We start from the raw sequence: 26,153 nt of genomic DNA, 5'->3' as shown, positions 1-26,153 counted from the left end.
TCACGCTACGCGTGACTACAAGAGAGACGGGAAACGGAGCGAAATGTCTGTTGACGTGACCGCGGAATGGGCCGAGTGAAAAGACATTCTCCTTCGAAGGGGAACATTCCTTTCTGAAATAGACCCGATTCGTTATAACAGTAGATATGCGACTTTCTCTATTCGCTTGTAAAATTTATTTATTTTTTTTTTTCGTTAGATACGAGCGAAATATGTCGAACTAATATTCAATAAAGTCACGAGACGAGGTCACGAAATGTAGATTACCAGTTTCCCAATCAATCTTAAAGATATACCGGGCTGAAAAAAAAGCTCGATTTCTTCTGGAATTACGTCAGAGGAGGAGAATAATTGGAAGCGACTCGCTCGTAATCCGCTGTCATCGATCATCACCGCGGAAACGATCCCGTCGGTTAGATAATTGCGCAAATAGTAGCGTCGTGCCGTCAACAGTGCGAGACGTCAATGTCACGGACACCCGATTACTCCGCCTTAATCGCGGATCTAATCGCCCCGGCAAGTGCGACTGCATGTCGGAATCGCCCGCGATCCTTGTTTTTCGTCTTCTTCTCTCCCGCGACGCGCGATGCAACCGCGGAGCGAAGCCGGGTCGCGGCATCTGAACGACGATTATCCCAAGACGTTACGTAAAAACTTGTTTGCCCCCCGCCTGATCGGGATGACCGACATATTTCCGGGTCGTTCATCGATTTAGGAACCCCGGAAGATCGAGTTATCATATTCGAGATAGCCCGGGTAGCGATGGGATCAAATTGATGCGCTTTGTTAGATCCCGCTTGATCCTATCGTTGAAGAAATCTGTATTTCTTCTTCATGGCTTTTAAAACAAGAACAATTTTCATTCAAGTATTTATTATATATTTTAAACAATTATTTGACATTGTACTAAAGATCTTCTTGACGTTTAAAATACGTTTAAAAATTAAGATTTAGAATCTATCTAAAGTATTATTATTGAACAATTTTGAATTATTTTTGCTCAATATTCTTTCCTTTATATTCTATACCCTTTTATATCCTTATACCCTTATACCTAAGATTCTCTCCCTTATTTCTTGAAGTACTCTCAAAGGGGTGGAGATCGTGTTCCGATAAGAGCCACGACTCGCGATAAGCTTGATGCCATCGCTATCGGAGACCCGCGGTTGGGCATCGAGGAAACGAACAAATATTAACCAAGGTAAACCACTCCTGGCCACTACTTTCTTCGACCCACTAACCGGAGAAAGGCCCCTCCTTAACCGCCAAAACACGATTCTGTGGAGAAGCGAACGTAAACGAACAAATGAACGAATTGTATGAACGTACATACGAGCGAGCACCTGCATTTAATTTCGCGCTGCACTCGTGTCGTTCGTCGCGTTCCGGATATTTTTCTTTACTTTATACTTCTCCCGTACGGCGACGAAACACCCGCGAGAGACTGGACGCGCGCACGAAAGTGGGTCTTCGGTTAGAATTTGTGTCGCGAACCGTGGTATTCGCAGCTCTGGCACGAGTTTATGGCATCGGCTGTGATCGTGCCGTGATCTCTGCGCAAAAATTAGAAAATGTTTAGAAAAATTAAAGCAATTGGACTAATGATATTAATTTCCATTGCTATACACATTTGTTTCTTATTTCCTTTTAATGGCAAAGCTATCAGTTTTGAAGATAAAAGCATTGAAGCTGATAATTTACATATATTTTATATATATTGTGCATGTAAGATTTTTTTTGTTTACATTATGTATATATTTCCAATATCCAATTTTACTTCTAACTATTACAATTATAATACATAATTTTTTGAAATCATTAAAACAAAAGATTCTATATATATAAGAATTAAAGAATATTAAATTAAAAATAATAAAAGAATACTAAATTTTGTTCGTATTATAGGATTCTTTTAATTGCCCATTATCTTTTCAACAGCTGTCCGACAAGTTTTAAAGTTTTTATTGGTTACCAGGAACTGGGTACTCACATGAAACGATGATATGGATGTCAAAGCAATTAGTATGTACAATGCGAATAAAGAATTGATGTCACTTACACTAATCGTAGATGCATTGCCAGTCATCGATGCGATATAGTATCATCGGTAGAAAATAGGTCACGTTATTATATAGCGATCGCAAATTAATTAGAGAATATGTATAATGCTCATAAAATTGAATTAAATCGCGGCATGTGTAACAATATTTTAATTAATATTTTGAATTTAATATAAAATACTGGCTTATAATAAAAAACAAATTAAAGTAAACAAGTAAAATTTAATCTTATAAAATATAATCTCAAAAATATTAAAGATGTGCTAGTAGATTAAGATTTTTCTGGATTTTGCGCCAAAAGACCAATATTTTTAGAAATCTCGAATACTTTGAAAAACTTTGTTTTTTCATGTATATCGTCTTGAAATATTTTTTTCAGAATATCCCATATGCCATTCAACTTTTGGCGATAACGTATTAAACGAGTTGAGATAAGCGCATCGCGAAGACTGTCGCGTCCCCGGGGCGGCTTGTCGCTTTTTCTGCCGGAATCCGGACGCAATTAAAGGATGTCGGAAGTTATTAGCGTGACTTTTCCCTCTCCCGCGGATATTTTCGTGCGAATGTTGGCGAATGTTGAATCATCCGGAACCATCTTCATTCACCCGTGTGTGCGCACCGCGGGCATGGCACCTGGTTACCGGTTACGCGGGGAGATGGAAAAGTGGACTTCCCGCTTTCATCGCCGGGACGACGGCGACGCCGTCATCGTATAGTCCGACGAAGGATCGGAAGCGAGCGACGTGACGTGGTTGGTGTGGGGCCGCCTCTGATTTACCTAGAGCGCATTAGAATGTTTAATAATCCTAGCAGCGGCCCGCGGTGGACAGGTGGTGGTGGCCTGACCGACTTTTAAAGAAACCTTGGGGGGAGTTGGGCGGCATCTTCAGTTGGACATTGGCCTCCGTAAGACGAAGAGTCAGGGAAAAAGAGCCGTAGGGTGCAGGAGACAGGTGAACAACGAGCACGGTTGCTCTCTCGGATTTCTTCTCAACGACCCACAGGTGGGTAGAGTCAGATACAATTTGTACGTTTGGGAGATTTGAGAAATCGGGAAAACACACGCGCTGCGACAAAAACGAAGAGTCACTCGCTAAAGAATCAATCGCCACGTGTGGTAATATTTTCCTTATTTATCTAAAGATTCATGAGTTACGCTTAAAAAACCCATTGCCACACGTAGCAATTGATTCTTTAAATGTATACATAATTCATAATTCTTTAAATAATCCCTTACAAAATAATATATATTGTATTCTGTACGATTTCTATATATATATATATATATATATATATATATATATAAACATTTAATAGAATCACATGTTTAATATGTTTAACATTAATAAAATAGAGCTTACATGTAAAACAAAATCAACGAATATTTCTTGTTCTCTGCTTCTTTACACGCATTATGCAAAATTGACTTTGCTTGATATTCATCAAATTATTCAGAAATCAAACATCACGCATGCGCCATTAAATTTAAAATATTGTACAATTTGGATCCACCACGCGTATTACATAATGTAATATGTGTAACATGTGCGTATTTATTCATGTACAATATTTATTATGTATCTTCTGAAATTAATAAAGCCTCTAACGAGTTAGAGATGGACATAGCGAGTCCTATATAAAAATCATTTCATAAAATCACCAATTGCGCCGAATCTAATTTCTCGCACAGTCACTTCCGCGATTCGGTCTGTGCATGGGGCACGACGACGCGTGAGGAATCGATCTCACGCGCTCGGCGACAACGTCGAAGCGTATAGCCACGACCGTATCCAGCAACCTCGACCATATGTAACGCGCTTTTATAACGGTGGCATATGAGTGTCTGTCTAGCGCGTAAAACCGCACGTCTCCTCGATCGTGCTACTAAAGTCCGCACTCCGCCATCGGGTCTCTCGTGTAAGCGCCTTTCTGACGCACGCCTTTGACCGTGACCGGGATTTGGGTCAACCGGTCGCTAGCATATACGAGAGGGACGTTCGCGTTTGAAAACCGGAAGGGGAATACGTTTCGCCGCGCGCGTGTCTGGGACGGTTGTTTATCCGAAAGATGAAAATATAATACCGCGGTGGTTCTGGTAGAGATGTTTTCGTGAATCGAGTGGCAGAAAGGAAGCGAGATTGCCGCTCTATCTCGACGATTGATGAGCGGAACGAGTGTCTCTATTGTTCGCCGTGACCGCGGGACTATGGGATAATCATCGGGAGGCGGGAGAAATATAATTATGAGGGAAGAAACACGTTCAATGCACTCTTTTTTTTTTTTAAATGTGCTCTTTATGAATGAACAAGTTGATGAACGCGCTCTGTGTAAAGTTGAGAAGCGTAACCCAAAGTCGCTTAATTGACGAAACGAGCTTTCGAGGGAAATAAAATATGTAGTAAAATCCAAAATTTCCCGGCCTATATATAAAAAAAGATGATAAAATAAAACAATTATTTTTATGTTTTAATATAATTACCCTTTATATCAATACATTCTTAATAATAAATTAATAATGAATTTTTAAATAATAAATTAATTTTTGTACACCATTAACAAAATATTTTGAATTTTTGTCATTAAAATTGTTTAACACTGCGAAAATTACTTCTTAATTCACTGGTACTTAATAAAAAATAGTTGTTAAATTTGAAGTCCGATTTGCGTGGGAAAAATTTGCCAGTAAAGATACACTGTTTATTATCTGTTGAAAAAATTTCGACTTTTGGAAATAATATTTAATCACGTAATAGGAAAATATACTGCGTAAATTAAGCATGAAACTCGGCGCAGTTTCTGGCCTCTGCGTCGGCACGTGCGTAAAATCTTGTTATGTTTTTACGGTTCTATTGTCGCACCTTTATCAGAATTGGCCGAAAGATACTGAAATGAGTTTGGAACGTGCCACTACATACGAGATGAATGTTTATCACAGCGTAATATTACAATCGCGATACAGGTTCTTGGTATTGTTTTCAGAACCAGAGCGAAAGAATGCGACTGTCGACGATTTTCGAGCTGTTGCTGATTCTCTTGTTGGTGGCCTTTGCGGCTTACGGTCGAGTAATTGGTAAGAGAAATAAATTTAAGAAAAAAATGAACAAAATGAGATAAGCAAAAATAAATCTAATGGAAAAACGTGGAAATTAATTTTGATACAGATTTCATTACATATATGAATAAGAAAAAAAGCAATGCTGCATGATAAAGCTCATTAGACTTTCTATATAATTCGCGATTTATCATATTTCAGGATAAAATTTTATTTATCATTTTATGTGTGTTTAATTTAATTTTTCCATTTATTATTTTATATATTTTTTTTATTATTTTATATGCGTGTACATTTAAATGTTTTTCGTATTCCGCGGTACGTAAAATAATAAATTATTAATTATATAGTAGGACTCTATCCTGAAATTTGACATAAATTATAGATCGTCTAAAGCGGGCTTAAATCGTAAAAATGTTTGCAGATCGCGATGAGGCGACGCATCGAGTGGCTCGCGCCGCGAATAACGTGAAGCAAAGCGACATAGACTTGACGACGATGTCGCTGAAACAGGCGACCGACAGCGTGAACCGATACTGCACCTGCAACGAGAACATTTGCAATTGCTGCCGGGACTTTCACATACCGCTCGTGCAGCTGAAAGGACCAGGTAATTATCACGCAACGCATGCACGAAAAATGAAAGTGCATCAGTACGGAAGCAAAGTATAATATGCGTTTGTTATCTATAGTACCGTGTATTGTTTATTGATAGAATGTTATCCTTCGTAGTGTTTATTACGTCATATTTTTTAATAAATATATTACGTTACTAACGAAAGTATTTGAAATTTTAGGATGCGCTTCGCTGCAGTACCTTCAAGGTGATAACTTGGCAGTCCAGTTGAGCTTCGGCGACAACATATTAACCAGCACAATCGTTAACGGTAATCGCAATCAAATTTAATAACGGTGTCGATTATTAGTTCGGCATTTTTTTCTGATTAATCAATATTTTCTGTGAATTTTTTTATTAAAAGAGCAAATTACAGCGAATAATTATATTTTTCAGCTTACTTATCGATAAAAATTTAGCAATTGTTTGCTAAAAAAAATTGATCTCTCGAATAATTTTTCATTTATTCAAAGTAATTTCGATAATTGATTTGATATAATATTATTTATTTACAGTGATTCTGATAATGTAGATTTAGAATGATATATTACCGTTATTATAAATTGTAAAAAGAACCAAACTTTATATATATATATATATATAGAAAACACACATAGAGACTACAGACTACGTTTCTTTTTATTCGGTGGACAATTTACAATTCGGTGCCTCGTAAAATACTAAATCACACACGTGTACCGCGCGCTCGATAATATTGGCGAGAAAAGTGTGTTAATTGCGCGTGAATCAACGTTCGGCGGATACATCATATTAGCGTAACATCCAGGAAGCTATAATTCCAACTTTCACCCGGCATGTGCATGTCACTGTCAATAGAAGATCCGTCGATAGAAGATATGCATAGCTCTTGAAACTTTTACTTCCTTGTAAAGAACGCGAAACTACGCAATAACTACATAAAAACATATTTTTGCCTTGTTACATCGGGCAAATTTCACATTGTCGTGCCAGTTTTATATGCGCGAGATCGATTTCTCCGGTATGCGTTCATGAAAAGAAAAAATAGATTACGAAGTCAACGGTGACGTGCAGGCGCCACTCGACGAAATTCGTGTCAGTCTAACGGAGCGAAAGTATTTGTACGGACGATTTTTCGAGGATGTCGACGTCGAGTGGGTTTGCTTTTTTTTTATCATGTTTGACGACCTCGATTTGTTTGAACTAGACAGGTTCTAGATCATGATACCCAGTTATTGTAATATAGATATCTCTCTGAGGCGCTTCCTCAGATTTAATGATTTTGTTTTAATTCGATATTTTACTTAACTTTTTATTTATTAGAGATAAATTATTTGACATATTGGTAAAATTATGAATTTCAGGAAAAAGTCCGAAGCCTGTGTGTGTACCGCTACCGGGTGGCTTCAACAAATTCTGCGGCAGGATTTATTCTATCCAGCGCGACGCGAAGAATCACTTCAAAGCGTGCCTCGGTTTGGAATTGCAATCTCCTACCGAGTTGGAAGCCACTCTTCGCGTTAGTTGCTTCAGGTACTGATCAATAAAAGTGCAATAGTAGTAGATTTCCTGTTTGCAAATTTAAATTTACAACAAAAATTCCTTAAAGAACAAGACTTAATATGCAAATTATTTGTTAAAATCCACTCGTATAGTGTAATGTAATATATAATAATAAAGCTAAATAGCGCGCGCGTTTATGACGTCTAGTAATTGTTAAAAGCAGCATATGCCGTTATTTGATTTGATGAATTTTAGATTCGGTCCAGAAGGCTTGAAGCTTCGACCTGCCGAGCCACTTCCAGTTGTCGAGACAGAGGTCACTTCAGAGGAAGACGATGATGACGATTTTTTCGGGCTCGGTTCAGATGACGATGACGACGACGACGACGACGACGATGAGGACGACGAAAGACCCATTACGAATACCGTCCCCGATGCCTCGGGAGTTGATAACGCACAGGAGTCAGACGACGATGACGATGATGACATACTGGGTTTCAGCGCTCTGCTGGATATCTTCACTGGTGGCGATGACGACGCGCCAACAAGACCCCAAGTTACCACCGGGCCACCGTTGTTGGAATTCACCATACCGATTCTACCACGGCCAACGACTCCCGTATTGTTAGAGGATCACGAGCTGCCTACCTTCCCCAACAACAACGAGCAGGAAAATAATTACGAGGAACACGACGACATCACCCAGGAACCATTGAAAGCAGAAGGGGGCGGAGAAGAAGAAGAAGAAAATACGGGAGCATTGACCGAAGAGAGCAACACTGAAGACAACACTGACGAGAACCAGGAACAGATCACGGAGTCCTCCAACAAAATCGTGTACATCGCGAAACCCGACAAGGCGCCGACCGTCAACAAAGTGAAGAAAGGAGTCATCGGAATCAAGAAGAAACCCACGGTAACGTCGACCAGCGTCAACGCGATCCAGGATCCTGAGAAGCCGGCGAAGAAACCCGTCAAGGATGAGGATGACGATGATGACGATGATATTCTGGATGATGATGACGAGGACGTCGACGACGAGGATGACGATCTTCTCGACGATGACGACGACGAGAAGGATGATGAAGACGAAGACGAAGAAGAAGACGATGAGGACGAAGATAAATTGGAAGATGAGAAGCACGAGGAGCACGACGATGATGAGGACGTTAAGGCCGAGGATCTTGACGATTTGGACGACGACGACGATGACGACGAGGAAGAGGAAAACGCCATGTTGAGCGCTCTTATGGGTACTGGGAAAAGTAAGAAGAGCAAAGAAAACACGAAGACGAATCAAACTAACGTCCACAAGCACGATGATGAGGATTACGATCTTGGATTTCTCGGTAGGGAGAGGCATTCCAGTGAAAATCGTCAAAGCAAGATCACGAGGCTTTGAAGTGTACAGAGTATTGCTCCAGTCAGTAGGGTAATTGGAAATCGAAGAAAGCTCATCCTTCTGGTCTGGTCATAAATTCGTTGGATCCGACGAAACTCGGGGTGTTTTGTTCGGTTCAGCGGAACGTTCGTCGAAGATTCGGTGAATTGGTATAATTGTGACAGTGCGACCTGTTTTTTAACGATAAGATTACAAGAGTCAACGTTTCTCGACTCGTAATTTCGTGATGGCTGAAAAATAACGGATTGCGTGTTTTCACGACATCCTAATTATTTCTTAATGATTCGTAACGATAATCGTAAAAAGAAGATCGTTAATTTCACAATAACTGTTAATTGATTTTATGTTGGAAAATAATTTCGTGGTTTATTTCGCTATTATCACAATTATCTTGTTTTTTTTACATAGTTATTTTTTTATTTATTGAATAATACGGAGACTGATAGGAAATCTTACAGCAAAGATGGAAGAGCTTTCTTGAGAGAACGCTCAAATAGAATTGCGTGAATAGAAGATTTTTATGTAATACGAGAATTTGCAATGACCTCAGCCATAATAAATTGCTCGATTAGTTTAACGTTATTTATTAAGAGCAAATGAATATTTATTGTATGTATTATGATTTTAAGTTATTTATTGACTGTAATAAATAAATAAATATAACGCGCTATTTATATGTCATGTACCTTTCGTAGTTATTCATTTTGTTTTTAATTTTAGAATTTTTTCAGTTTTTCAAATTAAAATTAACAGTAATAAATTATTGATTAGAGCATTAATTTAATTTTATTTAAATTATTAAAGTAGTTTTCAATGCGTATAAAAATGTTTATTACATTAAGATTTAATATACTTTCTGATTAGTTAAAATTAATTCTGTCGGAAAGTTTTCGACACATAATTATTAATAATTAATTATTATAAAAACATGTTAATACAAAACCATTTTATATAATAATTTTTATGATATTTCCCGAGATACGAAAGTTCAAAAAAGGTAGGCTATATCTAAAAATACCTATTCCAAGTAGTTGCCTGCAATTAAGTGCAGGTTTTGGTAAACACAATTGATAAATCAGATTAATTTTTGCAGCACGCAACCAGTAATTTAAGTTGCGCAATCGAGACATTTAAGATTATTTGACATTGTTAAACATGTACGACAGCTTTGAAGATAAGAGTTTTATACTTTTATTACTAGTGGACAAACAGACTTTAATAATTGACTTATTGTTAGGCATGGTTATAACACACGTGTGTCAAGACACAAAAGCGGGCTCTTATCTTCTATATTTTCTTAAACGATGTGACGTCTTAAATTCCTTTGTTATGTAATGAGAGCACTCGAATAGATGGCTGCCGGTCTGGTATATCTATTTTGTTGGATAATGCATATATTAAAGTAGTATTAAATGCATATATTTTTATTAGCAATCTTGAAAATTAAAGGTCAATATTTTTCTCGACATTTTTTGTAATTTTAGAAATATAAGCAAAGGATATAAAGAACTCGGAGAGATGCTTTTATCCTTAAAAATTTTTTTTTATGAAAAATAGCTATGTAATACGGTTCCGGTATTTTTCTGCACCATATTTTTCTGCAAAGTTTCGGATTTCTTTGAATTTCTTGCCGCATCTCTCACATATTTAAAAATAGTCATTTAATAGTTATTATAAAACTTAAATTTTTAGTAAAAGTAAAAGTAGGTTTATATCCTTTGATTGTTCCTTGGTCGTAAAGCGTCACTTAATTAATGCTGACAATCTTTCATTAAGTATTCTTATTTTACCTTGTATGGAAAGTTGATGCATAATTAATGAGTCTGGCGTCTCTGCGCCTCGTGGTCCAACGTGTGCCCAATTTCAGTCTTCCGTCGGCATTGAAACGTGCAGGTTGTGCAGCTGGTACGACAATGCTATCTAAGTGGCTCCTTGTATCTCTTCTGGCTCTAGGAATTCAAAACATTTCTGCGGGCTATTTCATCGGAAAATACATCGGTGAGAAGTCTAAATAGTTCTTTGCAATTAATATCTTGAAATTTTACAATGGAAATTTGTAGAAAATTGCACGAGTTACAGACAATATGTACAATTAATTAAAAACATCGTTTTCTTTTAGATAAATTATATCTGCTTACAAAGATAATTAATTAATTATCTTTGTAAAATATCGTTACTTTTTTAGAGAAAGAAAAATAATCCTTTTTAGGAAACGAAAGACATACCTATCTGGCATTGTTTTCTTTCAGATGTGACCAAATTTAATTCGGTGTTCTACGATCCGAACACGCGATTGGGATTGAAAGGCGCACTGGAGAGGATTGGTCGTGACCCTTTTCCTGCAATCGGTTTCCGTGGTGTAAAATGCAACTGCGAAGGTTTCACTTGTGGCTGTTGCAGCGGCATCAACATAACTGCGTTCAACCTCGATCGTCGTGCTTGCACTAATTTTACCTATTCCCCTGAAGACTTTGCCATTAAATTCAATCTTATAGTAAACGAAAGAGAAGTTCTTAGTACAGGTTCTCTATCTGGTGAGTAACTCTAACTAAATAACTTTTACATATAATTAATATATTTCAACCTGAGATAATCTTCATCTATAAATCTACATTTTCCTGGTGAAGAAAATAATATTGGATTCACTTTTCCTTTTTCGCTACGCAATAAAATTAAAAAATTAATTGCGATAATTTAATTATATAAACTTTTCGCAAAATTTGTAGTTAACGGACTTTTAACTAATTCGATTTAAATTTATTGCAATTTGCGTTTGTATGTACATTGATTGTGTAGTGTAATAATTAAATTAATTCGCAGCTAAGAATCCACCACCGGTCTGCGTGCCTTTCTATCCTCCCTTCGTATCTTTTTGCGTGCGTTTCTTCGACGTCTACACGTCGGGCAAAAATCTACACACGTGCATTGACCTGGAGACACTTGTGGTGATGTGGCCAGTCTTGATTTTGCACTTCGATTGCGTAAAGATCGGCGCGGATGGCGTCTCCTGGATGAAGCCCGAAGACGGCAGTAATGTCTCCAACACGGCGCCACTGGCAATGCTCATGTCGGAAGTAAATGGACCGGAAATATACGACCCAGTGGACTTCGAGCCAGATTCCGTTGGACTTCCAAACAATCAAACTTCGATTCTGACCCCCGAGCAGGAAAATAACATTGGCCAGTTAAAGCTGTGATGTCTGCGTAATTACAAAATTATACGCATACAAGATGTTATTATGATGTTATAAATGTATTTATTATATTTATCAGTTAATATATATGTTCTATTTGCCGTTATATAATATATGTATATGTATTCCTGATGTGAAGATCGATAAAATGTATATTGCAACTGTATATATAGCTTCGAATTTGCCTTATATTACAATATTTTATAAAATATATTAAATGCACGTAAGTATTAACTTTTACAAGTTAACGCATTTATGTATTTTTTTGTTAATTAAAAATAAAAATAAAAATCTTGCTTCAATTACAAATGTCTTCAAGAGCCTCGCGTTATTAATTATTGATAAAGAATCATTAAGTCAACGAATAATTAAATTTACGGAACGCTAGCTTGAAGTAATGTTTCATCCTTACCGTATTGAACGATTGAAGGTATTCGAGACACGCGACAGCATTTCCAGAAAATCCTGTCGTTTCTCCGTGACGAGTTCTAGGCAATAACAAAATGCGGGCGAGCGCGAGCCAAGCCTAAATTTCACCGTAAAACTGGGTCAGTATGAAAAGCCCGTTAACCGGCCAGTCAAGTTTCAATCGCCCAGCAAGAAGGCACATCTCGAGGAGATGTCCTCTCGTCTCGCTTGAGCGCAGAGACAAGATCAAGAACGCAAAATGAGGGCCGCCTGCTGGCTGCTGTTGATCATCGTCTTCGCGCAATTGTGCTCGCGCCTGGAATCGAGAGTCGAGGAAGGTTTCACGACAGGAAGAATCGTTAGCAGCGAGCTCGAGGATTTCTCGCAATCGCAGGAAGATCTGGAGCAATTCAAGGCGCTGTTGAAACAGACCACGAATTCTTCGACATCGGGAAACAGCACGGTCACCGCGACTAGGCAACCATGTCAGTGTGGCGGCGGTGTCTGCGGATGTTGTTCGAGAATCCTGTACGGACAAAAGGCCTGCGTGAACGTCTCGTACGATCCTGACGAATTCAGCTTCACCGCCAAAATCATGATGAACGACAGAGTTCTTTATACGAGGACTATTTCCGGTAAGCGCATATATACAGATAAAACATAAATCAATAATTAGATAAGTTAAAGATTTATAGATGAAAAGAAAATGAATATATTTTTTCTTAATTTATCAAAATTTATCGTATCTTTATAGGAAAGAATCCTAGACCAATTTGCGTTCCTGTTCCGAGGCTACCGATCAGAGCGTGCGTCAGATTTTATAATATATATTTCCAAGGCAGGAATATTCATCTGTGCGTTAATCTGGAAGGAAAATTCCAGGATACTACATTGTTTAAGGTCAGATTTGAAAGTTCATTGTTTGAAAAGTATTATTAGTGCTACATAGGGGAGACCGGGGCTCGTTGGCACAAGAGGCAAGTTGGCAATGCGTTCCGTTTATGTATTTATATAGCGAAAGAAACAATGAAAAAGTTATCACAAAATATCTCTTTTATGACATAGATACTTTTCCCAAAGTTTTATTTAAATCAAACAAGCATTACAATAGAAAAAGAGAAAACTCTGATTCAAGAAGTGGCAAGTAAATTTTCGAGAGTTTCAAGATATTTTGAGGAACAACAGTAATTTATTGTAATAAAATAACTGAAATTAAACGTATATAGGGATGAGGTATATGTTGGCTCATATCAAGGCACGCTTAGCTTGACTTGTTGTTACCGAGCGCGTGAGACCTGTGTAAGTAATGTAAGTATGTGATTTGCTACCTACAATGCTGATAGAAGCTAGATATATATATTTATATTAATATTTTTATGTTGAAAGCTACATCTAAAATAGTTTACAATTGTTTTTCTGCAACAGCATTTTGCTATTCAATCATTACAAAATAGCTTTAAAAGATACAAATCTTTATCAAGAAATACATATCTGTTACCCGTTTTGTGTTTCTATTACATTTTCATTAATTTAACATGGGCTTTTGTCGCATAGCCAACTTACCCTACTATCAGGGCAAATTGGCTACAATGCAGCATGTTCGTATTTCACTTATTACAAAGAAACTATACAGGAGCGTTCCTAGCATGAAGATTGTAGAGAAAGGTTTTCTCTATCATATTTAGTACTGTTTAATCATGATAATTAGTTGTTTGAAAACTCAAATCTCGAAATTGTGAAGAGAGCCCCGGTCTCCCCTATAATCTTATACGAAATAATCTTATTAATTCAATACGTTAAATTATGCTCTTGTTTTAATAGAACAAGTATTTGGTTTAGTATTAATAGTCTAAATAATAGTTTAGTCTAAATAAATAATACATAGTATAAAATAAAGTATTAAAGTATTAATAAAACAAATACTTGTTTTATTAATATTGTTGTATTAATACTGTTATTGAATTAACAAATTATTTCCAATTAAATATCATAATACTATTAATACATCATTTTTTCCCGTGTATAAATAGTCAGAAATGACTTACATAATTTTATCAGATTTCCTCTATTTCCGCAGGTTAATTTTGACTGTCTCCGATTCGGTTCAAACGGATTAGCTTTGTTAAAGCCAGAGGACGGAGGTGGTTTAGGCTTTGGTCAAGTAGAACTTCTTCCGGAAGATGCGAACGATGACGACTACGATGACGAGGATGATGATGATTATGACGATGACGACGACGACGATGATATATTCTAAAAATATCTTTCGAAAACAAATAATAATGATATTGTGCGTTTTCCAACAAGCAACACAAGTGTTGTTCTATCTTTATTATTAATTGCCAAAAAAAGAGAGTCGTTTATGTCGACTTGTGTCGCTTGTCCCAGACCTAACCCAGACCTAACCCAGTAACTCCACTCGCGGTCATTGTAACCCTGAGGCAGCACCCAACCCCTGTCTGTCCACATCGCGTTTCTTTCTCTCCGGATTTCTCCTTTTTTAATATTCCCCCCCTCTTCTCTTCCCCTTATCTTCCGTCCCCTACTTACCCCCGCACGTACAAAACATGCGGATTCGTGCGCGGCGGAGGCGACGGGGTGGTTGTCGGGGGAAGAGGGGGGTGGTTAGGTGTGTGCCATAATTAAGAAAGTAACGAAAAAATGCGCGAACATCTTCGTCATAGTATGGATGCTGCGATATCATAAAACCGACGTGCGAGATCGCCTCGACCAATGTCGAACCGTGAAATCATGCAATCCATTAATCAATTTAATCGGACGATAAAATCGATCGTGCTTCCTTCAATTTTGCAATGTGAATTTTTTGCTCCAACGTGCTTTCAAGATTATTCCATTCTTATTGATATTCCGGCGTCTTCGCTCGCTCGCTCGCGAAGTCGTCGCGAAGCAATATGCGTCGTCGTGAAATCGCGGAAACGGTAGTGTCGATGATCGATCGCCGTCGCACGCATGATAATTGCTGAAATTAATGCGACGGTCTCGATTCGATTAGCGCTAGATTTGGTCGTCGCTCGATAGCGCAGAGAGAATTTACTCGCGTCCAATTAAAGAGGGGTATCTCGAAACTGCAATCTTTCGAAAGAACGCAACCCCGCTCTTGGTGCGACAATTACAACTTATTTAGGAATTCGGTATCCTTTTGTAAATTAAGACTATTATTTCGTAACCTTGCGGCACGTGTTCATTGTTACTATATTTAAATAAATAAATAATTGCAAACATTTATACAAAGAATTATTATATAAGTTTGATTTTATTACAAAAAATGATTTTTTCTAATGCGCATTGTATATTTCTATTTGCAAATCGCGTGACGATACCTACTTTCTCTTCTTTTAAACAATTTTTTAATTATCAAATATAATATTATAATTTTATGTGAAGGTGTGTATCATTGTTGCAGGAGCATGCACACATTATTTTTTGATCTCATAGATAGATTGTAGGGAAATGCTGCGTGCACAAACACAATGGCGGATTTCACGCCCGTATATAATTCAGAGTGGACAAAAACGTTCCGGATATTTTCTAAAAGTCTACAATACAATAGGCTCACAATAGCAATAGCTCTCGTGATTGCAGTCGTCCTGTATACAACGACGGGCGGAACGTGAAAGAGCAGAAACCGTTTAGTGTATAACGAGACGTCGCTCGTTAATAAGCTAAAATATAATTACGAGGAACGCGCGCGTTTGTTATAATTAACGCAATGTGTAAATATGGATCCGCGTAGCATCGGTGCACTCGTCTTCATCTGGTTGTGCCTCGTTCGCGAAATTATCCTTGTTAAAAGTTAGTGCTAGCAATTATCTCACGGATGAGAAAATTTTATTTCTTCCCAAATGCAATACTTGGGCAAATAACTAAATAGAACTTTTGACGATTATGATTAAAAATATTAAAATATATTTTGTCGATTTTTTTCAAATTATATATAAGTTTAAGATGCATGTGTGTTTGGATTTATTTTATTACGTGTTTAAACTGAAAAAAAAAACTAACAGAGGCAACATTTATCTTAGGCACAAGGGTATCGAGAGGATTCCTGATTTACAGAACGATTTCGGCTACTCGACAATCATGCAACTGCTCGATGTCTTTCTCCTGTTCTTGCTGCCAAAGCGTGATGATCCTTTATACTAGAAGGGAGAAGAATCGTAAGTCTTTAAAAGTAATATTAAAGTAAAATAATAAATCAAGAATTAAACTATCGTATTTTTTATGTTACAGTGTGCGTCAATTTCACATATCAGAGGAACGGACTAAATGTGGATGTCACGTTGAGTTCGGATACAATCAGCACTAGAACAGTCACGAGTTAGTATTTTCGATTTCAATATAATATATATATTATAATTAATATATATTATAATATATATATATGTTAATTATAATTAATATAATATGTTATATATAATTAATAAATGTAAGTTACATATAATTTATTTTACAGATTTGAAGGCATTCCAGTTTTGCGTGTATGTGCCTGGTTGTCTTTTCTCGACCGCGTGTGTCAAAATCTTGGAGCTTCATCGATTTCCTAGGCACGTGTTAAAATAATTATTGTATTAAAAAAGTTAGAGATCTGTAACTATAATGAAAAGAAATTCAAAATTTGTTTCAAATAATTCAATTCGTGAATCTTAAAATTATTTTCATATTGCCAAAGCTGTCCACAGTTAATCTTTAAACATTCGTTTTCAATTTAATTTGCAATATCTAAAGCTATGACTTTTTCATATAGCTCGATTACGGCTTGCCTTCGCCTCGACATTTACGCCAAGAAACAACTTTGGCAGATCAATTACGATTGCATAAGCATATCAATGATGTTGCCGATTATGCCAACCAACAACACCGTGAGAATGACGGATACGGACGTGATCGCGGAAACATCCACGGCAGAAAGCAGACGGTCATCGATGACAGAGCCGATGACAGCAATGGGATCGAGCGAGATGGCGATCGTGCAAACGTCGGAAATGAATGGCGTGGAAACAAGCGGAGGGTCAGAAGAAGCGGAGGATATTACCGAGATGTTTGAAATAATTTCCAACATTTCGACGCCGATCAAGTGACAATCTTTTCATTGATTATATTGATGTCCGCAGACGGCGTAATATTGAAGAAGATAATTAGCGATATAATAATGGAACTAAAAATATCAAAAAAGAAGAATGTGAGCGTTACAAAACGATAAATATAGCGAGATAAGCAAAGATGGTAATTTAATACACAGAAAAAAAGAAGTGTCAAATCAACTTTATATACTTTTATATACACAGCAATCTATAATTTTGAAATGAGATTATATTGCGTTAAATGAAGGCAAAACTCGTTTGAAGTCATTTATATATATAATTAAACGAAGTTTTATATGTATAAGTTCAACCAAAAAAAAGTAGAAATTCTTATAACATTATAGATTGTTGCGTATACACGAGTATATAAGTTTTGATTTAACATTTCTATGTAATAATGTGCTTTTCTTAGCTGAATTATAAATTGCTTCAACAATATTTTATGTACTTATATTTCATTATTATTAGATATTAATAAGTAATACAAATTAAGAATAGATTTTATCGTTATTATTAAATTACTGTTCAATGGAATTTATCGAAAAACGTGATTGTTTATTATCGACTCATCGCAAACGTTAAAAGAATGATATCGAAAATGATGAAAGCTATGTATATACATTTTTATTCGATATTCATAATTAACTAATACAATAATATACCTAATCATTACGAAAAATCTATAATAGAAATAAATTATCGTTTTCTCTCAAACTTCCACTTATAAATAGGAGCGTTATCCTTCGAGCCAGGCTTCACTAGTTTCGGTTTCTTGATTTCCTTGTCTTTCAGGGCTCTGCGCATCTCTAACTTCTGCTGCACGACCGTCAGTTCGCGTTCCCTGTTGACCCTCTTCTCGAGTTCTTTGTAGGCCATGTGTTTCTTCTGCTCGAGCTTAGCAATAGTCTTATTATCGAGTTCCGGTAGCTTCATACGCTTGATCGCGTCCAACGTTGGCCGATTGGTGCGCCTGGACAGAAGCGCCGGATGCGTGTTCAATTTCTCGGCGAGGTCAAAGTTCCTCATCTCGGCACTGTCGTCCACGAAAAAGATGTGCTTATTCCGCGTCTCGTTGGCCGCGTCGATCATGTGCAACTGGCTCTGCAGCTTGTCTATCTTCTTCGCCTCGATGTTCCTCTTGTACGCCACGTACCTGAGGTCCTGCGTCTCCATCAGCTTGATCTGCTCGGGCGTGTGCTGATCCTCCTTGTCCTTCTCCCGATGAACGCCGTTCACCACTTTGGAGTTGATCATGTGAAAGTGGAACTCGTCCGGGTTCTTGTTCAGCGCGCGCTTCCTCAGGAGCTTGATGGTCGCACGCTTTTCCTGGAAGTCCCTGGCTCGGGCGATGTAGTCCTTTTTCTTCTCCAGCAGCCCCAGGTGTTTGCGGGTCTCCGGCTGGTGACGTTCCCGATGGGTCTTCTGGCTCGCCTTCGCGGCTTTCTTCCACGACGACATTTCGACGTCTTGCTGCTCTCTGGAAAAGCACCCGGATGATCATTGCGCACGTTCGTTCAAAAAATGAAATTAATAAATTCGATAGTGAAAGATACAGAATACAGATAATATCCCGTTTACGTTAATTGTGAAGCTTACCCTTTTTGTATTCACAAAAAAAAACCGCTATTGCAATAATAACGAGAACTGATAATCTCTATGCCACATAACCTCACATTCAGCGACGATACACACGACACACGTGTAGGCGGTGTTGTGTGTATACCAGTGTATACTGTCACGTGTCACGTGTCGCACAGTCGCACATGCGCAGAAAAACGAGCATATAAGTGTAAGTGCACATGCAAAGAGCAGTTTCCATCTCTTTGAACAATCAGCTGATCGTCCTAGAGAGGTTAGGCTTAGAAGTGTCGGATCCCTGATCAGTCGTTTCGCTAGAGCTCGAAAATATTGTGCAAGATATAACATATAATAATTGTTTATTAGCGACTTTGCGATCTAAATATATGTGCTTTAAAGAAGTTTATTAAGTGGAAACATAAGGAATCCTTAGAGAAGAATGTAAAGAAAACATTAATTAAAGATTTAAAAACTATTTTAAAAGCTCTCAGATACTTATTTTGTGCGACAAAAACTGTGAGTTTAACGGAAAATATCAACAATGGGGAAAACTTCAAAAGACAAGCGCGATATATACTACAGAAAGGCGAAGGAAGAAGGATGGCGAGCCCGGAGTGCCTTCAAGCTGCTCCAAATTGATTCGGAGTGTCAAATTTTTGATGGTGCGTATAATAGCAGCAAATAATATAATTTCGCTTCTTTTTAATTACATTTTATCACATGTTATTTAAACTGAGATAATGCACGATTTGGATAAATGAAAAAAGAATGTGTGAAAACAACGCAAGAAATTGAAGTGTTACGGATAAAAATGTCAGATCTGACAATTAACAATAATAAATAACAAATGTTGAGAGAAGATCTTTGTATCGTTAAGAGATAATTTTTATCTCTTTCTTTCAGGAGTATCCAAAGCGGTGGATCTGTGCGCTGCGCCTGGAAGCTGGAGCCAGGTCTTGGCTCGCAAGCTAAAGTAAATGAATGTTATAGAAGACCAAATAAAAGATCTGTGCTGTGTAACAAAAAAGTATTCTTTTTATTGTATAATAAAACAATTGTACATTTTTATTTTATAGCGAGAACTACCAGGAGGCTTTAAAAGAAGGTCCTGCGTCTCCACCAAAAATCGTGGCGGTTGATTTGCAAGCAATGGCGCCTTTGGAAGGAGTTATCCAGCTGCAAGGTGACATTACTAACACCAGCACAGCGGAGCAGATCATTGCGCACTTTGATAATACCCGAGCGGACTTGGTGGTATGCGATGGGGCACCTGATGGTACGTATCTTTCATCCTTTTCGTTTTTGTTCTCAACAGATTTGTCTGTATGATCGATAAACTTCATTTTCAATTAATATCGAATAAGCCAAGTCCGAGCTTGGATCTTAGTAGCCTAGTAATATTTCTGTGTATTACACATATTTTCCAATCTTAGTAAACCTGCGCGTCGACTAAATTGTCTAAATTTTATTCTGTTCGCAGTGACCGGTCTACACGACATGGATATATTCATTCAATCGCAGCTGCTACTGGCCGCTTTGAACATAGCTACGCACATCCTGAGACCCGGCGGGACATTCGTCGCAAAGATCTTCCGCGCTAAGGACGTGTCGCTTTTGTACGCTCAACTGAGAATATTTTTCCCTTATGTCTACTGCACGAAACCTAGCAGTTCCCGAAACTCGAGCATCGAGGCGTTTGTGGTTTGTAAAGACTACAGCCCGCCGGAAGGATACGAGCCAAACATGCTGAATCCTTGGTTGACGGACGAGCCGTGCGACTTTGAGAAATTGACAGGAGTTAATAGAGTCGTCGTTCCGTTCGTCGTGTGCGGAGACCTCAGTCAGCCCGATTCTGATATGTGTTATCCACTAAACGTGAGTTTATGAGAACATTATTTTTATTTTCGTTTAACTGTAAATCAAATGGTTCTAACAAATCCTTGCTCTCCTTTATATTTTATTTTAATTATATTCAATTTTATTATGGTTTTATTATTATACATAAATGCTTTCAGTACGAAGGTAAGGAGTACAAGTACCACGAACCGGTGCAAGCCCCCATAGCACCGCCTTACGAGGAAGCATTGTTAATAAGTAGGAGAAGAGCCGAGAAAAACGTTTCCATTTTCGATGACAGCACCGATTTCAGCGAAATCGACGTCGAAGCAGCGATTGAACACGAAAATAAATCATCAATATCCGGAATTAAATGGGCGTTGAATTCTGCGAGTAATAACTCCGACAATCAGCCAAGTACATCCGCGAAAACCGTGCAGGATGAAGATAGCGGAGAGGCCATCGATGGGTTACAAAACTTATATCAACTTGATATATCCGTTTCCGATTGCAGCACAGCGAACGAATACAAAGATGAATCATTGGCGAATGATATGAAACGAGTATTGGTCGTTTCTGCGGATAATGACTTTGATAATGAATCGAATACAGTGGCGAAAACTGCGAACGATGCGTTATGAAATTAAAACCAATTTGCATCTAAGGAAAAAGAAAATACAGACGATAACTAAATACACTGCGAAACAATTTATTTATTTATTTATATTTTCACGCTAATTTTTTTTTTATTAAATAAATTTTTATATCTTAAAAATTAACTTTTAGCCCCTGATCCACTGATTTAATTTCCAGAAATCGAATCATCTATTGAAAACGTAAACTCCTTAAATAATTCTTCATTTCTAATTTGTTTTAAAAACAACATAAAATATGTAACTCTTTCTCTAAGTTTAAATAAAAAAAAGATATGGAGATTTCTTAATTTTTATTTAACTGTAAATGAGGTTTGCTCCATCCCAAGTTCTTTTTTTATTTGTCAAATTATAAATACAAAGTAGAAAATGTAATCTAATGCGGACGTTCATAAATTATCTCTTACTTTCGTATATTTCTACTTTGACATACGTACTTGTCTGTTTCTATTGTTATTCCCCCAAGGACGTATTGACGAACTGGTTTGTCGTGTTGAACAGTTCGATTAGTAAACACCCGATCGTTTCGGCAATCACGTCTGGAAATGTTAAAAGACAAAGTATTTAGTAAAAGCGCCGCATATCCGTTTTCGAAGATCTTTCACTTCGGACAGGAGGCGGCGAACAGAATCTGTCGGTTTTGCAAGAAGACGTTTTGCTGCGTGAAATGTCACGATCGCCATGTGGACAAGGCGCATCCCGACGTGAATCCCGATTGTTTTTTGTGCGCCTCTGAGATATTGCCGATGCGACAGTGCGAGTTCGCGAAACTGAACTTGGAGAATGAGAAATTGTTGAGCCACATAATAGACAAGCATTTGCCGTTACGTTGCCGGCTGTGCGGTGATTTATTTGTATCCAGAGAAGACTTCAAGTCCATCGGTAATATAATTCGCGAAGCAAGTTAATAAATAAGATCCGACAGTCCGCAATTACTCGCGAAAATCGAAAAGCAACATCGTCCACGATCGAGAATTTTAGAACCAAATTTTCGACAAGTTTTGTTTCATTAAAGACGATTATTGTTTATATATTTAATCTGTAAAAATAACGAATTGAAAAAAATTAATGCAAACTCATGTTTCATTTGCTTGAATTTTGAATAATATAAAGATTACAGTCCGCTAGAAGGAAATATGACCGTCAAATATATGATGCGCTTTTCTTCTCTATTTTAAAGTTGTGTTTTTATTTATAAAGTTCTGTCTCTATTTCAAAGTTTTGTTACTTGGAAAGCATATAGAATATAATAATATACAATCAAATCGAAATTAAAATAAAATGTATGGATATAAAATACATAAACTAATGCAATTCTTATATAAATAATAAGTTTAAATTTCTCTATTAAAATATTCTCTAAAATTATGCATAACGCGTAAATTTCAAGTCTAATAAATAGATCTTTTATCTTCAACGTCGGGTATTTTTTATGGCAAATATGTTAATTCCACATTTTTAATTGAATCTTCAGCTGCGTGCAAGTGGTTTGAACGCTGGCGTTGTCTGACGTCGCCGACCTGCTTCGACTACCTGGAGAAGAATAAGCCGTGCTCCATAAGTGAGAGCGACTGCAACGGCAGCAGATTTTGCACGCCGCCGGAAATCTATCGGAAGACCAGCACGCCGATGTTCATCGGCCAAAAGGCCAGCTTCGAGACGCCCTGCGTGCCGGAATTCACTTTGAAAACGCCCAAGCCGAGCTCGCCGTACTCGATCGCGCAGATCGCGTCGTTCTCGAACGACACGCAGTTCTTCAGCTTCGTGCTGCACGCCTCGAGCGAGGAGACGCCCTTCAGGACCTGCAAGGACGAGAATATCTTCAAGACAAGCAATTCCTTCAGGAAGCTTTGCATCATGGAGGAGGAAGAGAAGACCGCGCACGAAGAAGCAGCCGAGAACATAACTGCTAACGAGATCAAGGTGTCGTCGCCTGTGGACATGGACCTGACATCGCCCGAGGGCGGCATCCTGCAGGACTCGCCGCAGTCGGACGACGTTCGCGAGGACGTCGTGAAGAAGGTGAGGTTCTCCGATCAGTTTAAAACCGCGGCGGGCGAGACGCGCGGAATAAACTTGACGGACTCCTGCGCGCGAACTATTCTCAACACGTCGATGGAGGAGGAGGAGGATGATGAGTTTCACGACGCTAATAATGAGATCAACGCACGGAAGGCGAAAACCACTGCGGAAGACATAAAGGATGCGAAGAACGCAAATGATACGAACAACGTGGAAGACACGCGCAGCGCGGAAGGTGCGAAGAGCACGAACGACAGCGAAGCGGAGGATAAAACGCGCTCTTCGATACAACCTTCGGAGAATCTTTTAAGCAATTCGGAAATCAGAATCATTCAGGACAACACGAAAAACGCGAAAAAAGAGAATCGAGATCCCGAAGTGAGCGACGAAGTTGCGCCAACTCGGCCAACTTCGAATCAGCGAGATTCCAATAGCGTGGTGGTGGTGGTGATGATGGAGAGCAATTCGGGGGGATTAACCAACGATCTGATCATATCGGGTCTGAACCAAGGTCTGAACATGATGAAGGAGCAAATCGCGTCGGCGAATTGTCAGGCACCTTCAGTCAGCGCGCCCGAGTCTGCTAACGTCTGTAGACGGTCTATCACGACGATGAGGATGAGTGTCTCGAGTGTCGAGAGCTATTCCCCGAACAGGGCGGAGACGATGACGAATCACGGACAGCTCGCGCCAGCATCTTCTTCGTCGTCCGTGCAGAGCGGCGAAAACAATAACAGCAGCGGATTCCTGTCGACCTTCGCGCAAGCTATGAAGCACGCCTTGAGAAGTTTCTCTGGTCGGTGAAAGTTTTAATTATTCGCGATTATTCGAGTGTACTGTTAAAATCGTTATGTCAAATCATACTCAAAATTTGAGTCATTTTTAACCATTTCTATATAAATCGCCATTGCTTCTATTTAATTTACTATTAGCAAATTAAATAGAAAGATAATTAGCCAATTTAATATGCTGTTAATTTAACTAAATTAGTGAAGTTAAAATAATACATTTTGAAACGCATAATAGTTCAAAATAACAAAATGTTATTTAACTTGAGGTATTGGTTTATAAATTTTATATTTAACATTCTTTAATATATATATATATATATATATATATATATATATATATATAACAGTGTGAGAGATAAGATTTCGCCAACTCTAATCTCTAACTCTTTTCGGAACTTCAGTTTCAGGCTTGAGAATACCGCCAAGAAGCATCGAGGCAACTGAAGTGATGCAGCGACGAGAGATCGTTGAGGAATTGACATCCTCGCAGGAATCATCCAGCAGCGCCAGCAACAGCACAACTCGTCCCGGTAAACGGACCCGCGAGGTCACCGAGGGGTCCTCGAGGGAAGGTTCGATCGCGTTCGCGCTCGACATAAGGAGTCCCCTCGCGAAACGTCAGAAGGGATGGTACAAGATGATCAGGGGACGCCAGCCGATCGGCAGGATGCGGAACAGCCGCGTGCCAACCTCACCCAGAGGAGTGTCCGCGGAGACGCAGGTTTTCAGTCAAGGATCCCTGACGGTGGGCGACACGGTCCTGCCACTTCCCGTGAGAGCCCATCAATCCACAGAGTAAAACGATGCTCCTTATAAAAAATGAAGATACCTAGCAGGCAATAATAAATTAACCCACTTTATGAAATTATTTTTGAAAAACTTTTTTTTATTGAATTTAGAAGAATTAAATTAACGTTGATGATCGAACCAAAGCTTGACAAATTATTTTACTTTTTACATAATAATAACTTTTTTCTTTTCTATTTTTACTTATTCACTTTAATTCTTGTAACAGCAAATTAAGTGTTAAACATTATAGTAGTATAAAGAAAGTAGACGAAATACATTCACTTTTTGCTCTTTAACTCTTTTACTTGATTTAATTAAAAGGTAATTAAAGAATGATTAAATGCTTAATTCTATAGAATTACAATTTTTTTGAAACAATAGAATATTTTTAATATGCCACTCTTATTTTATTATACATATAATAATTTATTATATATAGTATTGAACAGGAAATTTTTATTTAAACACTATATAGCACGTGCACACATGATGTTTTTTATATTAAGTTATACCTACATACACGTTTATTTGAAAACTGATGTGATTTAAGAGAATGCATGAATTATATTAAATAGGTTATTTTTAATTTTTAAAATACACGTACGTTGCAATTATTTACAATTAATTGTGATAAGGACAACTTGCAAGATGTCACCTTTTTTATATTTTTAAATACTGTTTTATTATCTGTAAGTATGCAATAAAAATTAATATTATGCATTTCTAATTAAAGGCGTCAATATGTGTTATACCAGTCTTGCAACATAATAAGTTTCGATATGTACGTTATTTCGAGCAACGTTAAATATTCATAACGTTTGAGTCTTCCGCGTTCGATTATTTCATTCTAATTATTATTTTATTCCAATCATATTCCAATTATCGACACAATCTTTACGTTATAAAACAGGTTTAACGCGTTTAACATGTTAACTTTTAATCGAGACTCGTTTATTATCGATTCGTAAATCGTTAATATTTAGCATATATATATACAATACGCTATCAGAGAAAACAAGTGCGAAGACTTAATTAAATTCTTATCTTGATTTGTTGTCACACACACACATTATTATAATTATCTATCTATTTTGTTATAATCTCATCGGAAGTGCTTGTAGATACGTTGGGTTTCGTTAATATAAGTCAAATTGAAATATAATCGAGA

The 26,153-nt window shown here is 37.7% G+C and overlaps 7 protein-coding genes across 7 annotated transcripts; 6 read left to right on the top strand and 1 right to left on the bottom strand.

The window, feature by feature from the left end:
* The first annotated feature begins 2,422 nt into the window (after window positions 1-2,422).
* LOC143901344 (uncharacterized) lies at window positions 2,423-9,290 on the top strand. Its single transcript, XM_077413554.1, has 6 exons — window positions 2,423-3,064; window positions 5,040-5,130; window positions 5,537-5,722; window positions 5,910-5,999; window positions 7,072-7,240; window positions 7,466-9,290. The coding sequence occupies exons 2-6, from the start codon at window positions 5,055-5,057 to the stop codon at window positions 8,610-8,612; spliced, it is 1,668 nt and encodes a 555-aa protein (XP_077269680.1). The 5' UTR covers window positions 2,423-3,064; window positions 5,040-5,054; the 3' UTR covers window positions 8,613-9,290.
* A 1,125-nt stretch (window positions 9,291-10,415) lies between these two features.
* On the top strand, window positions 10,416-11,938 carry LOC143901287 (uncharacterized). The gene is made up of 3 exons (XM_077413446.1): window positions 10,416-10,610; window positions 10,862-11,146; window positions 11,433-11,938. Exons 1-3 carry the CDS (start codon window positions 10,430-10,432, stop codon window positions 11,807-11,809), a joined length of 843 nt encoding a protein of 280 aa, XP_077269572.1. The 5' UTR covers window positions 10,416-10,429; the 3' UTR covers window positions 11,810-11,938.
* A 470-nt stretch (window positions 11,939-12,408) lies between these two features.
* On the top strand, window positions 12,409-14,539 carry LOC143901367 (uncharacterized). Its single transcript, XM_077413615.1, has 3 exons — window positions 12,409-12,849; window positions 12,969-13,114; window positions 14,292-14,539. Exons 1-3 carry the CDS (start codon window positions 12,474-12,476, stop codon window positions 14,469-14,471), a joined length of 702 nt encoding a protein of 233 aa, XP_077269741.1. The 5' UTR covers window positions 12,409-12,473; the 3' UTR covers window positions 14,472-14,539.
* Window positions 14,540-15,617: 1,078 nt separating this feature from the next.
* Window positions 15,618-17,313, top strand: LOC143901387 (uncharacterized). Its single transcript, XM_077413655.1, has 5 exons — window positions 15,618-16,027; window positions 16,258-16,392; window positions 16,466-16,552; window positions 16,689-16,779; window positions 16,980-17,313. The coding sequence occupies exons 1-5, from the start codon at window positions 15,955-15,957 to the stop codon at window positions 17,311-17,313; spliced, it is 720 nt and encodes a 239-aa protein (XP_077269781.1). The 5' UTR covers window positions 15,618-15,954.
* A 607-nt stretch (window positions 17,314-17,920) lies between these two features.
* On the bottom strand, window positions 17,921-19,042 carry LOC143901417 (putative U3 small nucleolar RNA-associated protein 11). Its single transcript, XM_077413734.1, has 2 exons — window positions 18,913-19,042; window positions 17,921-18,793 (listed from the first exon to the last, which is right to left on the bottom strand). The coding sequence occupies exon 2, from the start codon at window positions 18,772-18,774 to the stop codon at window positions 18,013-18,015; it is 762 nt and encodes a 253-aa protein (XP_077269860.1). The 5' UTR covers window positions 18,775-18,793; window positions 18,913-19,042; the 3' UTR covers window positions 17,921-18,012.
* Window positions 19,043-19,139: 97 nt separating this feature from the next.
* On the top strand, window positions 19,140-21,665 carry Trm7-32 (tRNA methyltransferase 7-32). Its single transcript, XM_077413731.1, has 5 exons — window positions 19,140-19,556; window positions 19,798-19,867; window positions 19,971-20,170; window positions 20,375-20,769; window positions 20,910-21,665. The coding sequence occupies exons 1-5, from the start codon at window positions 19,436-19,438 to the stop codon at window positions 21,369-21,371; spliced, it is 1,248 nt and encodes a 415-aa protein (XP_077269857.1). The 5' UTR covers window positions 19,140-19,435; the 3' UTR covers window positions 21,372-21,665.
* Window positions 21,666-21,724: 59 nt separating this feature from the next.
* LOC143901404 (uncharacterized) lies at window positions 21,725-25,802 on the top strand. Its single transcript, XM_077413696.1, has 3 exons — window positions 21,725-22,265; window positions 22,858-24,201; window positions 24,598-25,802. Exons 1-3 carry the CDS (start codon window positions 21,929-21,931, stop codon window positions 24,993-24,995), a joined length of 2,079 nt encoding a protein of 692 aa, XP_077269822.1. The 5' UTR covers window positions 21,725-21,928; the 3' UTR covers window positions 24,996-25,802.
* The last annotated feature ends 351 nt before the right edge of the window (window positions 25,803-26,153 follow it).

The sequence above is a fragment of the Temnothorax americanus genome, unplaced genomic scaffold (assembly GCF_048541705.1).
Source record: "Temnothorax americanus isolate GAGA-0224 unplaced genomic scaffold, ASM4854170v1 Scaffold33, whole genome shotgun sequence".
Taxonomy (NCBI): Eukaryota; Metazoa; Arthropoda; class Insecta; order Hymenoptera; family Formicidae; genus Temnothorax; species Temnothorax americanus.
This window is presented reverse-complemented; position numbering and strand designations above follow the sequence as displayed.

What these genes read in the sequence shown, in the direction of transcription:
- LOC143901344 (XM_077413554.1), top strand. Translation starts at nt 5,055, where the DNA reads ATGCGACTGTCGACGATTTTCGAGCTGTTGCTGATTCTCTTGTTGGTG. An exon ending in CGTGCAGCTGAAAGGACCAG is followed by an intron (nt 5,723 to 5,909) that starts GTAATTATCACG and finishes TTGAAATTTTAG; the next exon opens with GATGCGCTTCGCTGCAGTAC. An exon ending in CTTCGCGTTAGTTGCTTCAG is followed by an intron (nt 7,241 to 7,465) that starts GTACTGATCAAT and finishes GATGAATTTTAG; the next exon opens with ATTCGGTCCAGAAGGCTTGA.
- LOC143901287 (XM_077413446.1), top strand. Translation starts at nt 10,430, where the DNA reads ATGAGTCTGGCGTCTCTGCGCCTCGTGGTCCAACGTGTGCCCAATTTC. An exon ending in TTTCATCGGAAAATACATCG is followed by an intron (nt 10,611 to 10,861) that starts GTGAGAAGTCTA and finishes GTTTTCTTTCAG; the next exon opens with ATGTGACCAAATTTAATTCG. An exon ending in TAGTACAGGTTCTCTATCTG is followed by an intron (nt 11,147 to 11,432) that starts GTGAGTAACTCT and finishes ATTAATTCGCAG; the next exon opens with CTAAGAATCCACCACCGGTC.
- LOC143901367 (XM_077413615.1), top strand. Translation starts at nt 12,474, where the DNA reads ATGAGGGCCGCCTGCTGGCTGCTGTTGATCATCGTCTTCGCGCAATTG. An exon ending in TTATACGAGGACTATTTCCG is followed by an intron (nt 12,850 to 12,968) that starts GTAAGCGCATAT and finishes GTATCTTTATAG; the next exon opens with GAAAGAATCCTAGACCAATT. An exon ending in AGGATACTACATTGTTTAAG is followed by an intron (nt 13,115 to 14,291) that starts GTCAGATTTGAA and finishes CTATTTCCGCAG; the next exon opens with GTTAATTTTGACTGTCTCCG.
- LOC143901387 (XM_077413655.1), top strand. Translation starts at nt 15,955, where the DNA reads ATGGATCCGCGTAGCATCGGTGCACTCGTCTTCATCTGGTTGTGCCTC. An exon ending in TACTAGAAGGGAGAAGAATC is followed by an intron (nt 16,393 to 16,465) that starts GTAAGTCTTTAA and finishes TTTATGTTACAG; the next exon opens with TGTGCGTCAATTTCACATAT. An exon ending in GAGCTTCATCGATTTCCTAG is followed by an intron (nt 16,780 to 16,979) that starts GCACGTGTTAAA and finishes TTTTTCATATAG; the next exon opens with CTCGATTACGGCTTGCCTTC.
- LOC143901417 (XM_077413734.1), bottom strand. Translation starts at nt 18,774, where the DNA reads ATGTCGTCGTGGAAGAAAGCCGCGAAGGCGAGCCAGAAGACCCATCGG.
- Trm7-32 (XM_077413731.1), top strand. Translation starts at nt 19,436, where the DNA reads ATGGGGAAAACTTCAAAAGACAAGCGCGATATATACTACAGAAAGGCG. An exon ending in ATGCGATGGGGCACCTGATG is followed by an intron (nt 20,171 to 20,374) that starts GTACGTATCTTT and finishes TTCTGTTCGCAG; the next exon opens with TGACCGGTCTACACGACATG. An exon ending in ATATGTGTTATCCACTAAAC is followed by an intron (nt 20,770 to 20,909) that starts GTGAGTTTATGA and finishes AAATGCTTTCAG; the next exon opens with TACGAAGGTAAGGAGTACAA.
- LOC143901404 (XM_077413696.1), top strand. Translation starts at nt 21,929, where the DNA reads ATGTTAAAAGACAAAGTATTTAGTAAAAGCGCCGCATATCCGTTTTCG. An exon ending in AGAAGACTTCAAGTCCATCG is followed by an intron (nt 22,266 to 22,857) that starts GTAATATAATTC and finishes TTGAATCTTCAG; the next exon opens with CTGCGTGCAAGTGGTTTGAA. An exon ending in CGCCTTGAGAAGTTTCTCTG is followed by an intron (nt 24,202 to 24,597) that starts GTCGGTGAAAGT and finishes TCGGAACTTCAG; the next exon opens with TTTCAGGCTTGAGAATACCG.